At 38.9% G+C, this 13,365-nt stretch overlaps 1 protein-coding gene across 4 annotated transcripts in view; it reads right to left on the reverse strand.

Moving 5' to 3' along the window:
- MYO5A (myosin VA) overlaps nucleotides 1-13,365 on the reverse strand; it is a 194,350-nt gene that overhangs the window by 42,642 nt on the left and 138,343 nt on the right. For 3 of the 4 annotated variants that reach the window (XM_058541598.1, XM_058541597.1, XM_058541596.1), the window contains one exon: nucleotides 7,180-7,293. The exons of the other annotated variant lie outside the window; for it this stretch is intronic. In XM_058541598.1, coding sequence (XP_058397581.1) covers nucleotides 7,180-7,293 — 114 coding nt within the window. The remainder of the gene's footprint in view (nucleotides 1-7,179; nucleotides 7,294-13,365) is intronic. 4 annotated transcript variants of the gene reach the window in all.

Consider the following 13,365-nt stretch of genomic DNA (forward strand, 5'->3'; position numbering starts at 1 on the left):
TGGGGTTCGCAGTTTCAGATCCCGGGTGCAGACCGATGCACCACTTGTCAAGCCACACTGTGGCGGTGTCCCATATAACGTAGAGGAAGATGGGCACAGATGTTAGCCCAGGGCCAGTCTTCCTCAGAGAAAAGAGGAGGATTGGCCATGGATGTTAGCTCAGGGCTGATCTTCCTCACAAAAACAAAAAAACAAAAAATAAATATATGTGACTTTTAAATATACCTAGTACATGAATACAAAAATGTGGAAGGCCATCAATGATTATCTTGGAGAATGGGAGGTACTATAGGAAAGTGTCATTTTCTATTTTATACATTTCTATATTTGAATTGTTTACAACGAGCATGCAGTACTTTTGTAATCAGGAAAAATGATTTTTGAAAAGGTGAAATGCCAGCATAAATATATATATTTTGATATATTGAGATATATTGAGATCAGACAGAGAAAACTGAAAAATCAAAACATATATAGCCCTTAATAAGCTGAAGGATAACCCAGTAACATTTTAAAAGTATATCAATTGGTTCTAAAACAGAATCACGGTGAGAACTACTAGGATAAATAAAGTTACACTAATTAAAGCTAAGCAGATGGAAAGATCTAACCACCATCATGGAAGTTCTAAGAATGCCATAATTGTTCTACCTTATTTGCTTCGGGTTTGAACTTTTAATGAGATAAGAAGAGAAAGAATTGTATCGTTATATTTAATGGAGAGGATAAAGAGTCCCTTTTTGTTAGAAAGAGAGAGAACAGTAACAATAACTTATTTACTTAAATAGTCCAAGTATAATTCTTAACTGATTAGCACATCTCATATTTCTAATTGTCAATTTTTAAAAAGAATGTTTTTTCTGGAAATAACATTATTTTTAGGAAATAACAAAAGTACAAAGAAGAAAAATGCAAGCATAATCTCATATCCAGAAAAAACCCATAATTTTTGTCCAGTCTTTCTCCTATAGATTTAAAGACTGGAATAATATTTTCATTATAATTTTGTATTGTCTTTTAAACTTATCATTGTATTACAGTTGTTTTACAAATTTACAATGTGATATTTGAAATCATAATTTTAATGGTTGCATTAACATGTGTACCATCATTTGCTTAGCTATTACCTTACTGATCGGCATTGAGGTTTCTGATTTTTTGCTATTGAAATATACTAAAATAAACATCCTAGTACACAAGTATCTAAACATTAACATCTTTAAGTCTGTTAAATTAGTTAGGCCAGTTTACACTTCCCTCAGCAACCACTACCTTGCCTGGAACAGCAATGACTTAAGTTATCATTTAAAAAAACTGGCTCAGTTGATGGATCAAAAGTGGTATTTCATTGTTGTTTTAATTTACATTTCTTTGCCTTTTGATGAGGTTGAATAATTTTTGTATTCATTAGCTATCTTTGGTCTTTTGTGTATTCTTAGTAGTGCCAAGTTCAGTGTTATTCCAGTTCTAAAAAAACAGGGGCCGGCCTGGTGGCGCAAGCAGTTAAGTGCGCGCGCTCCGCTGCGGCGGCCCGAGATTTGCCGGTTCGGATCCCAGGCGCGCACTGACGCACCGCTTGGCAAGCCATGCTGTGGCGGCGTCCCATGTAAAGTGGAGGAAGATGGGCACGGATGTTAGCTCAGGGCCAGTCTTCCTCAGCAAAAAAAAGAGGAGGATTGGCAGATGTTAGCACAGGGCTGATCTCCTCTCACACACACACACACACACACACACACACACACACACACACACAACACCTAAGAAGAATCAACTAAACTAAGAAGTGGGGCATTTATAGGCCATCAGGGTCATTTACCCACCAACTAGTTAGACCCGGACTTTTTCTTACTGTCCACTTTTGTAACGCTCAACAGTAAGAAAAAGTTTAGGTATATGATCTTCACCATAAAATCTGCCCTGGCTTAGCAGAACAGAGAGAACATCCTGCCTGAACATGAAATTACTAAAGAATTTCATTCATACAAAAACTCATTTCTATACATCCCACAAATACTTATATTTTAGCTTATTTACAATGTAAACATTCCATCTTATGTATTTTTAATGTATGTTCATCTATTAATGACGTCGTTGAAATTTTTAATTATTTAATCTTTTTTTACTCTTTAATAAAAGTCTTCCTCCTATGAATGAATATAATACTTCATTCACTGTACCTAAAATTCCTCTCAGCCTTGAAAGAGCACTTTTGTTTAAAAGGAATTCTCTTATTAAAATGGAATGGGGGGGCCGGCCCGGTGGCGCAAGCGGTTAAGTGCGCGCGCTCCGCTGCGGCGGCCCGGGGTTCGCTGGTTCGGATCCCGGGCGCGCACCGACGCACTGCTTGGTAAGCCATGCTGTGGCGGCGTCCCATATAAAGTGGAGGAAGATGGGCACAGATGTTAGCCCAGGGCCGTCTTCCTCAGCAAAAAAAGAGGAGGATTGGCGGATGTTAGCTCAGGGCTGATCTCCTCACAAATAAAAAAAAAAAAAAAAAAATGGAATGGGGAGCCAGCCCTGACGGCCTAGCGGTTAAAGTTCTGCTTTGGCAGTCTGGGTTGGGTTCCCGGGTGTTGAACCACACCACTTGTCTGTCAGTAGCCATGCTGTAGCGGCGGCTCACATAGAAGAACTAGAAGGACTTACAACTAGAATATACAACTATGTACTGGGGCTTTGGGGAGAAAAAAAAAAGAGAGAGAGAGAGAGAGAAAGATTGGCAACAGATGTTAACTCAGAGCGAATCTTCCCAAAAAATAAATAAATAAATAAAATGGGATGAGGTAACTCCTTAGCTATCAGCTAATACTACATAAAGAACTAGTTGATTGCTAGATAAGAGCTAAATTCCATATATAGGAATATTGAAATAGGAGATGGAAGAACACAAAAAATAACATTTGACAACTGCAAAATTGCTTGAGGCATAATGATTGGTAATTATTTAAGAGTGCTCTGGATGTTGCCCATTCTTATCCCTAATGACACATCTGATTAAAGAGAGAGCATATGTCCTCTCTATACCATATGAGCAAGAAAGAAAATTGGGCCATCTGGGTTAGAGAAGTTTCTGGGGTTTTGTTTTGCTTTCTCTTCTCAGTAAGGACTTTGTCATCCAGGGCTTTTCCAAGAGAGTAAAGCTTTGAAACTGACCTAAAAAATAACAAGTCTCTCATCTGAGGAAAATCAGGAAGATACCAGAATTTATTCACAAAATTACCACCACAGGCCTGGCAGTCTTCTGGAATTATTATTAACAATAGCTGAGAAAGTTACAGTGACCCTCTCCCTGGGTTGACAGGTATGAGGAAGCTCGGGAGCAGAAGCAGAACTGGGACAATCAGTCAATGGCTAGTAAGAAAGGTACATGACAGGGCAGGGAGAAGCAATGGTTCCAAAGAATGTAACCCCAGACTATGAAGACGCTGGAAGTGTGGGAGGGCTGCAAAGCAAGTGAAGCTGGCAGGTGAGTTCTCCAGAGAGAAACAGCAATGGAGGACCACTGTGACTTGTGAACAACAAATCACAGCTTAGCAAAGCTAGAAAGACATTAATTCTTTTTTATATCAAATTTTCCTGTTATTACTTGACTGAGATTGGAAATCTGTGTTCCAAAACTGTCTGAAACACCCCTCTCTATTTTAATTAAAAAAAAAAAATCAATTCATTAACAAGAACGAGCCCATTATTTTCCTGTCACCAGATTCTAAAAGAGCTACTTGGGAATATTACACATAGGAGTTGAAAGTTTTCCTTTAGTTTGTTAGGGGCAATTTGTAAACCTGGCCATTACAGAGGTAGTTGCAGTAAGAAATATAAACCTGGAAGTCACAAGTAATTAGAAGTATAAATTCACAGCCATAGTCTTAGTCTGATACTTTTCTCCTGCCCAACTTCTCTTCTGATAATCAATCTCTCTTTTTCTACTACTAGTTATATAGATTTGCATCTTTTTTTTTTCTTGGTGAGGAAGATTGGCCCTGAGCTAACATCTTTTGTCAATCTTCCTCTTTTTGCTTGAGGAAGACTGTCCCTGAGCTAACATCAGTGCCAATCTTCCTCTACTTTGTATATGGGATGCCGCCACAGCATGGCCCAATAAGTGGTATATAGGTCTGCACCTGGGATCTGAACCCCGGCCAACAGAAGCAGAGCTTGTGAACCCAACCACTATGCCACCAGGCCGGCCCTGATTTCCATCACCAGGCCGGCCCTGATTTCCATCTTTCTGATCCTGCCCACATCCAGTCAGAATTGTAGGGCGGTCACTGGAAGCCTGTTTATTAGAGCAAAAACATTTATTTCTTGAACACTTACAATGTATCAAACACTGTTGCAAGTGTTTTATAGGAATTAACTCATTTAATCTTCAAAATATTACTATAAAGTAAGATAATAATAGCATCACCACTTCACAGATGAGGAAACTGAGGCCCAGAGAGATTGATGCTAAGGTTATGGACTCAGTCTCAGGGAGGAGAGTTACTGTAGTCTGTCCCATAGTAAAGAGAGCACTCCTAACCAAGTGCAGCCACATTTCAGATGCATGCACTTAGTCACAAGGAACAAGCATGACTAGTTCAGTGAAAAGTCTTCTCCATTACTGAGAGAAGACTTCCAGGTGCATGACCCACTGCTGGTGGTCAGTGCATGTGAAGGGCAGTACATAATACTCCAAGATCTGTCTGTGATTTGTGGAGCACAATTCATACTTCATTATTCAAAAGAAATGAGAAATGTACTAAACCCCACTCTAATCTTTCTCTTAACATGAGAAAAGACCTGGCAGAAAACAGGTGAGAATTAGAAACAAAAAGGTTACCCCTTCCCTCAAATCTCTAAGAATTTGGAGAAAACTTGAAAAGAGTAGAAACCCTGACAAATACTGTTACCAGTAAAATTTCCGTAAAGCATATAAGAGTTTCTGAGTTTAAAAATTTAATGTCCTCAATCAAAACTACCAACAAGGGCCTCTTTGCCCTGAGTTTGATACAAAATACTTTGCAGCAAACTTACCCTTTTTGTCATGGCTGTCCCCCTCCACACAGGAGCTGCCCAGGTAGTGTTACACTGAAGTCGACAGTTTGTAAACATACTTCCCTCAGACTACTGGGAGTGAGTACTCCCATTAAGACCAACAGGATGCAATCCTAAAACCTTCATACCCACTAGAGGCTCAGAAGTTGTGATTTTGAAATCTTCAAAGTCTAACATGGTGGTAGTCTACAAAGATTGCCACCAACGATTCCTGCCAACACATATGCCTTTCCTCCCATCAAGAGATGGAGTCTATTTCCTTCCACTTGCATCTGGGCCTGCCTTGTAATTTGCTTTGACCATAGAATGCGGCAGAATTGACACTGTGCCAGTTCTGGGCCTGGCCCTAAGAGGCCTGGCATCTTTTGCTCTTGTACCTACTGCTGGGGCCCAAGATAGGCCACACCAAAATATCTCACAATAGTATATTGATTATTTTGAATTAAGTTACTTGAGAAGCAAAAATGGCATACCGACCCTCCTGTCTATTCCCCCTGAAAGCAGAAGTAATTCTCCCATGTGCAAGTTGCTCTCCCTGCAACCTTATCATCAGAGCTAGGGAATTCTGGGCTGAGAAGCCTGCATAAACAAACCTTGCTAACTTACTACCTCAAGCCTAAACTCTGCTTAAATTCCTCACTATTTGCTTAAGTATCCCGAACCTAAGTTTCTTTGTCCTGTCAATTCTTCACAAATTTATTATTTCTCTGTGTAAAAGATATATACACTTCCTGCTTTGTTCACTCTCCAAGCATCATTTTTCTATGATCTACAATACGTACATATTAAACTGGGTTTTTCTCCTGTTAATCTGGTCTTTTGTCAATTTTATTATTAGTCCAGCCGTAAGAACACAAGAAGGGTAGAAAGGGGATATTCCCCCGCCCTGACACCACTCACCATGCTGCGGAAAAGAGGTCACATGGAGAGGTCCAAGAAAGAGAACCTATGCAGACCTGCTGAATGCAGGGAGGTACTCCAACCAACACCATGTAGGGCAGAAGAACCGCCCAGTCAATACCCAAAGAATTGTGAGCAATAATAAATTGCTGTTGTTTGAAACCACTAAAGTTTGGGATGGTTTGTTGCACAGCAATAGACAACTGGAACAACCTCTCTCCTGCTATATACTGGCCATACTGCTGTATCAATGGTCCCCAGTCTAAGGTGGCTATAGACAGAAATGCGACTGCAGAATTGCAATGTAGAATCCCTGGGTGGGAGGAGGTTGAGTATGGAGCTCCGAACAGAAAAGCCCCAGTTAGAATACGGCTTGGCCACTTAAAAGCTGTGACTTTGGACAAGTAACTTCGCCTTCCTGTATGTACGATTCCAACTATATGACATTCCAACTACAGGACATTTTTTCCTTTAAAATGAACAGAATGAGATGGCAGAAACTTTTCATTCCTAAGTAAAACTAAGACAAGAAAGGAAAGAATCATTCAATTTTTTTCAGTTGTTCTGCCAGAAGCAGTCTATTTCTGACTTGGGCATTTTCTCAGAATATGATATAAAAATAGAAGAGTTGTGCCTGAATTACCCATCACTGAAACTAATATCATATTTGAAAAGAAGATTTGAGAATAGGTTTGGGAACAATCTAACTTAAAGTCACTGTACTCTTGGAGTTACAGTAATATGTCATTTTGGTTTCATACCACATAACACAAAACATTAAGGCAGATTTATAAGCTATTTTTCATGTATTTTTGTGGAAGAAAATTACATTGGTAAAAACTGTCATCAAACAGAGGCGGCAGTTTTGCTAAATTCTTGGGCATTGGTATTTATAATACTCAAGGACAAAGGCTTATTTTTTAAATAATTACCTCGGTCTGAAATAAATTCATGACAGGCTTTATTTTTTGTACGCAGAATATGTTAAGGTGTAAAAGGGAATTAGAAAAGGGAAAATCTGGTCATTAAAACTACATTAAAAATTAAAACTAAAATGTCTATTGACAAAATATATATGAAGTAAGTATGTATGTACACAGCTAACTAAGCACCTATAAGTCACTTATGAAGAATAAACAGCTCAAAACAAATGTTGCATTTATGGACAGAGTCCACTCTGCAATGGAAGTGTTCTCTGTTAAGAACAGCATGGTCACATCCTACTTTTAGTGATAGGTGTACCTCTGTCCTCAATGGAATGTCTTCAGTTTCTGCAATTTCAGAGCTAAAGAGGTATTCAGACTCATTGCTGCTGTGGGTGGAGTCTGTTCTCCTGTGTCCAGGCTTAGGCACATTCTGCAAGGCAAATGAACTGGGTGTAACTAACACAACATAAATAAACGAGGCATAGTTAAGACAGCGTCCACCTTAACTTGGTTCTAATCCTCACTCACTGACTTGCTGTTCTCAGGCCCCAATGATCTGTTCCATGTTGTCTTGACCAAACTCTTACAAAACATCACCTTCTGAGCTCCTCAAAGAAAGAGAAAGATGCACCAGCAGGGCATGACAAGAACAGTTGTAAAACCAAATGCTCAAATGAAAATCATCTGTGATAATTAGCAGAGTCCCCTTTGGGTTGTTAAAGTTGTGAGTGACAGTCACACTGGGTGAAGCATGGGTATGAGACCTCAGCATCCAAGCACTGACTTTAGTGTTGCAATCAAATAAAACTTAACAAAATGTTTATAAGTTTAGTTACAGCATAATCATTTTACTGTACCGTATTTGGGCATAAATGATTAAAAAAAAAGAGGGGGTTCCACACAGGTGACTATCATTTCTGTCACTTTTATGCATGAAGCTGAATCTCTGGAGTCGGCAGTGGAAGGATGAGCAGTGCAGGAGAGGTAAGAAAGCTGCTCTAGGAATCCTCTGAAGATCCCTGCGTTATTAATTCAGGGCATCCAGGTGACACTTTTATGACATGTGGTACCTATGAAATTAGTTCAGAAAGTTTGTGGGAAACAGAAAAGTTAAGCAATTGCAGTCCCTTCCTTTCTGTAGGAGAAGGGTTTAGAGAATGATTTGAAGGAATAAGGAATAAAAAGGCTGGGTTTACGCCCCTCACTCCTAGGGTGCCCCCAGAAGAGGTGGAGAGGTTCAGTGGTCTGGATCTCACATGGTTACAGATTCTGAGAGCTTTAGAAAGGCCTCTGGGAGCTTTCAGAACTGTTCAATTTCCTTTATTCCTTCCCCCAGCTGCAGGAAAAGAGCCAGAAGCCACAAGGAGTTTCTTTGCCTCTTTCCTTCCAACATCCGGCTTATAGAGAGCAGACCCATCAGTGCAACCAAAGGGAAGCCAGTATCCAAGGGCAGTTGAAAGTCTCCCAGGCCAGCCCAACCTATACTCCAATGCGTAGGGAAGACCCAAGAACATCAGAAACTCGGACACTATCTAGCAGCTGGGGTGCACACTAAAGGGGAGCATCGCCACACACAGTCAAAGGCACTCAGGTTTCTGTTTACACATGCAGGCACTCTCCCTTAAAGTTCCTAGCTCAAGCCAACAGTTGTATGGGATGGTGTTTATATAATAAATTGGTATGTCATTAAGAAAAACAGGTCCATATAAATGCCAGGACAAAGATTTTTGTTAAGCTTATTAAAGATGAGTGAGACTCCAATTTTCCCACATGCATGTATTATTATTATTTTTTTTTTTTATAATTTTTATTTATTTATTTTTCCCCCAAAGCCCCAGTAGATAGTTGTATGTCATAGTTGCACATTCTTCTAGTTGCTGTATGTGGGACACGGCCTCAGCATGGCCGGAGAAGCAGTGCCGCGGTGCGCGCCCGGGATGCGAACCAGGGCCGCCAGCATCGGAGCACACACACTTAACCGCTAAGCCACGGGGCCGGCTCTGCATGTATTATTAAACAATGAATACCTTAAGGTATGAACAGAAGCAAATTGTATATTTGCTATTTAATGTAACTTTTGGATACAGGGCAGTAGTTAAGTGCTCTGAGTCTGAAACAGGAAACAGCTGGGTAGGAATCCTAGCTCTACCACTTATTTGTCCCTTATCCAACTTCTCCAGGCCTCACTTTCAGTATCAGGGAAAAAGGGGAGAATAATATTATCTACCTCATAAGGTTTATGTGAGGATTAAATAAAATAGTGCAGGCAAAGAGTTTAGCATAGTGCCTGGCATGCAACAAGCATTCAATGTTCACTGATGCTGCTATAATTGTTAGGACCCTGCAGTAATTAACAACTCCCTTGTTGGTGGCCTTTCAGTTCTCTAAGTTTTTAGTTCATATGCTGTTCAATTACATGGACAAATATTTGACTTGATCATCATGTGCTCCTTCAAGATCTGCATCTTGCACCTCCTCTTCTCCTTATCTGTCGTTTCTCCCATAATTCCTTCTTTTCTTGAATCTGTTTTACTCCCTTTGTAAAGATTAATGACCCCATTGTTGACATGCTGGATTCCTTTCTTTTTTTTTTTTTTTTAAATTTAATAATATATATCTGGGGCTGTGGAGAAAATATTTTTATGTTTCAGTATAGTTAGGGCTTTTTGAGCAAATTTTACTCAAACTTGGCCCTGGCTAAAAGCAACCGTTGGAGGTTAATTTTTTGTTTGTTTGTTTGTTTACTGCAGTAACATTGGTTTATAACATTGTATAAATTTCAGGTGTACATCATTATACCTCTATTTCTGCATAGATTACATCATGTTCACCACCCAAATACTAATTACAACCCATCACCACACACATGTGCCAAATTATCCCTTTCACCCTCCTCCCTACCCCCTTCCCCTCTGGTAACCACCAATCCAATCTCTGTCTCTATGTGTTTGTTTATTGTTGTTATTATCTACTACTAAATGAAGGAAATCATACGGTATTTGACCTTCTCCCTCTGACTTATTTCACTTTGCATAATGCCCTCAATGTCCATCCATGCTGTCACAAATGGCTGGATTTCATCGTTTCTTATGTCTGAGTAGTATTCCATTGTGTATATATACCACATCTTCTCTATCCATTCGTCCCTTGATGGGCACTTAGGTTGCTTCCAAGTCTTGGCTATTGTGAATAATGCTGCAATGAACACAGGGGTGCATGTATCTTTACACATTGGTGTTTTCAAGTTCTTTGGATAAATACCCAGCAGTGGAATAGCTGGGTGATATGGTAGTTCTATCCTTGATTTTTTGAGGAATCTCCATAATGTTTTCCATAGTGGCTGCACCAGTTTGCACTCCCACCAGCAGTGTATGAGAGTTCCCTTCTCTCCACATCCTCTCCAACACATGTTGTTTCCTGTCTTGTTAATTATAGCCATTCTGACGGGCGTGAAGTGATATCTCATTGTAGTTTTAATTTGCATTTCCCTGATAGTTAATGATTTTGAACATCTTTTCATGTGTCTGTTGGCCATTTGTATATCTTCTTTGGAGAAATGTCTGTTCAGGTCTTTTGCCCATTTTTTAATTGGGTTGTTAGTTTTTTTGTTGTTGAGATGCATGAGTTCTTTATATATTTTGGAGATTAAGCCCTTATCAGATGTATGGTTTGCAAATATCTTCTCCCAATTGTTAGGTTGTCTTTTCGTTTTGTTGATGGTTTCCTTGGCTGTGCAGAAGCTTTTTAGTTTGATGTAGTCCCATTTGTTTATTTTTTCTATTGTTTCTCTCGCCCGGTCAGACATGGTACTTGAAAATATGTTGCTAAGACCGACGTCAAAGAGCCTACTGCTTATATTTTCTTCTAGAAGTTTCATAGTTTCAGGTCTTCCATTCAAGTCTTTAATCCATTTTGAGTTAATTTTTGTATATGGTGTAAGGTAAGGGTCTACTTTCATTTTCTTGCATGTGGCTATCCAGTTTTCCCAACACCATTTGTTGAAGAGACTTTCTTTTCTCCATTGTACGTTCTTGGCTCCTTTGTCAAAGATTAGGTGTCCATAGATGTGTGGGTTTATTTCTGGGCTTTCGATTCCATTCCATTGATCTGTGTGTCTGTTTTTGTGCCACTACCATGCTGTTTTGGTTACTATAGCTTTGTAGTATATTTTGAAATCAGGGAGTGTGATACCTCCAGCTTTGTTCTTTTTTCTCAGGATTCCTTTAGCTATTCGGGGTCTTTTGTTGTTCCATATAAATTTTAGGATTCTTTGTTCTATTTCTGTGAAAAATGTTGTTGGAACTTTGATAGGGATTGCATTGAATCTATAGATTGCTTTAGGAAGTATGGACATCTTAACTATGTTAATTCTTCCAATCCAAGAGCACGGAATATCTTTCCATTTCTTAGTGTCTTCTTTAATTTCTTTCAGCAATGTTTTATAGTTTTTGGTGTACAGATCTTTCACCTCTTTGGTTAAGTTTATTCCTAGGTATTTTATTCTTTTTGTTGCAATTGTAAACGGGATGGTATTCTTAATTTCTCTTTCTGCTACTTCGTTGTTAGTGTATAGAAATGCAACTGATTTTCGTATGTTGATTTTGTATCCTGCAACTTTACCATATTCGTTTATTACTTATAAAAGTTTTCTGGTGGATTCTTTAGGGTTTTCTATATATAAAATCATGTCATCTGCAAATAGTGACAGTTTCACTTCTTCCTTTCCAATTTGGATCCCTTTTATTTCTATCTCTTGCCTGATTGCTCCGGCTAGGACTTCCAGTACCATGTTAAATAGGAGTGGTGACAGTGGGCATCCTTGTCTGGTTCCTGTTCTTAGAGGGATGGCTTTCAGTTTTTCACCATTGAGGATGATATTAGCTGTGGGTTTCTCATATATGGCCTTTATTATGTTGAGGTACTTTCCTTCTATACCCATTTTATTAAGACTTTTTATCATAAGTGGATGCTGTATCTTGTCAAATGCTTTGCCTGCATCTATTGAGATGATCATGTGATTTTTATTCTTCATTTTATTAATGTGGCGTATCACATTGATTGATTTGCGAATGTTAAACCAACCCTGCATACCTGGAATAAATCCCACTTGATCATGGTGTATAATCTTTTTAACGTATTGTTGTATGCGATTTGCTAGTATTTTGTTGAGGATTTTTGCATCGATGTTCATCACTGATATTGGCCTGTAATTTTCTTTTTTTGTGTTGTCCTTGTCTGGTTTTGGTATCAGGGTAATGTCGGCTTCGTAGAATGAGTTAGGGAGCTTCCCCCCCTCCTCAATTTTTTGGAAGAGTTTGAGAAGGATAGGTATTAAGTCTTCTTTGAATGTTTGGTAGAATTCACCAGGGAAGCCATCTGGTCCTGGACTTTTATTTTTGGGGAACTTTTTGATTGCTGTTTCGATCTCCTTACTGGTGATTGGTCTATTCAAATTCTCTACTTCTTATTGATCCAGTTTTGGAAGGTTGTATGATTCTAAGAATTTATCCATTTCTTCCAGATTGTCGAATTGGTTGGCATATAGCTTTTCATAGCATTCTCTTATAATCTTTTGTATTTCTGAGGTGTCTGTTGTAATTTCTCCTCTTTCATTTCTGATTTTACTTATTTGTGCCTTCTCTCTTTTGTTCTTGGTGAGTCTAGCTAAAGGTTTGTCAATTTTGTTTATCCTTTCAAAGGACCTGCTCTTGGTTTTATTAATTTTTTCTATTGTTTTTTTGGTCTCTATTTCATTTATTTCTGCTCTGATTTTTATTATTTCCCTTCTTCTACTGATTTGGGGCTTTGTTTGTTCTTCTTTTTCCAGTTCCTTTAGGTGCATTGTTAGATGGTTTATTTGAGATTTTTCTTGTTTGTTGAGATAGGCCTGTATTGCTATAAACTTTCCTCTTAGAACCGCTTTTGCTGTATCCCATAAATTCTGGTATGTCATATTTTCATTTTCATTTGTCTCCAGGTATTTTTTTATTTCTTCTTTGATTTCTTCGTTGACCCAGTCATTATTCAGTAGCATTTTGTTTAATCTCCACCTATTTGTGGCTTTTCTGATTTTCTTCCTATAGTTGATTTCTAGTTTCATACCGTTGTGGTCAGAAAAGATGCTTGGTATACTCGGAATTAATTTACCTTCCAACATTTCACGAGCCTAGATTCCCTTGCCTCATTATCCTTTCATTGTTGCCTTGAAACTCCTTAGCCCTGGATCAGTCTTTTCTTCATTGCCTCTGCCCTATAACTGAACGTTCCTGAAAAAATTCCTACAACACTTCTTGGTACCAGGGCGAACAAATCTAGACCCTAGTAATCAGTCAGTGGCACTATCTTTGGTCCATGTATCACACAGATTACAGGGAGCCCTGAGGCAGTCTATCAATTCCCCTCCCTAAAGTTTCCTGGCATCCATTTGAATAGTCTATTTACTACAAAATGCTTCTTAGCATTGTGGCAGTGAGAGCTGCATTTGCAGAACACTGTAAGCAAT

The sequence above is a fragment of the Diceros bicornis genome, chromosome 5 (genome assembly GCF_020826845.1).
Source record: "Diceros bicornis minor isolate mBicDic1 chromosome 5, mDicBic1.mat.cur, whole genome shotgun sequence".
Taxonomy (NCBI): Eukaryota; Metazoa; Chordata; class Mammalia; order Perissodactyla; family Rhinocerotidae; genus Diceros; species Diceros bicornis.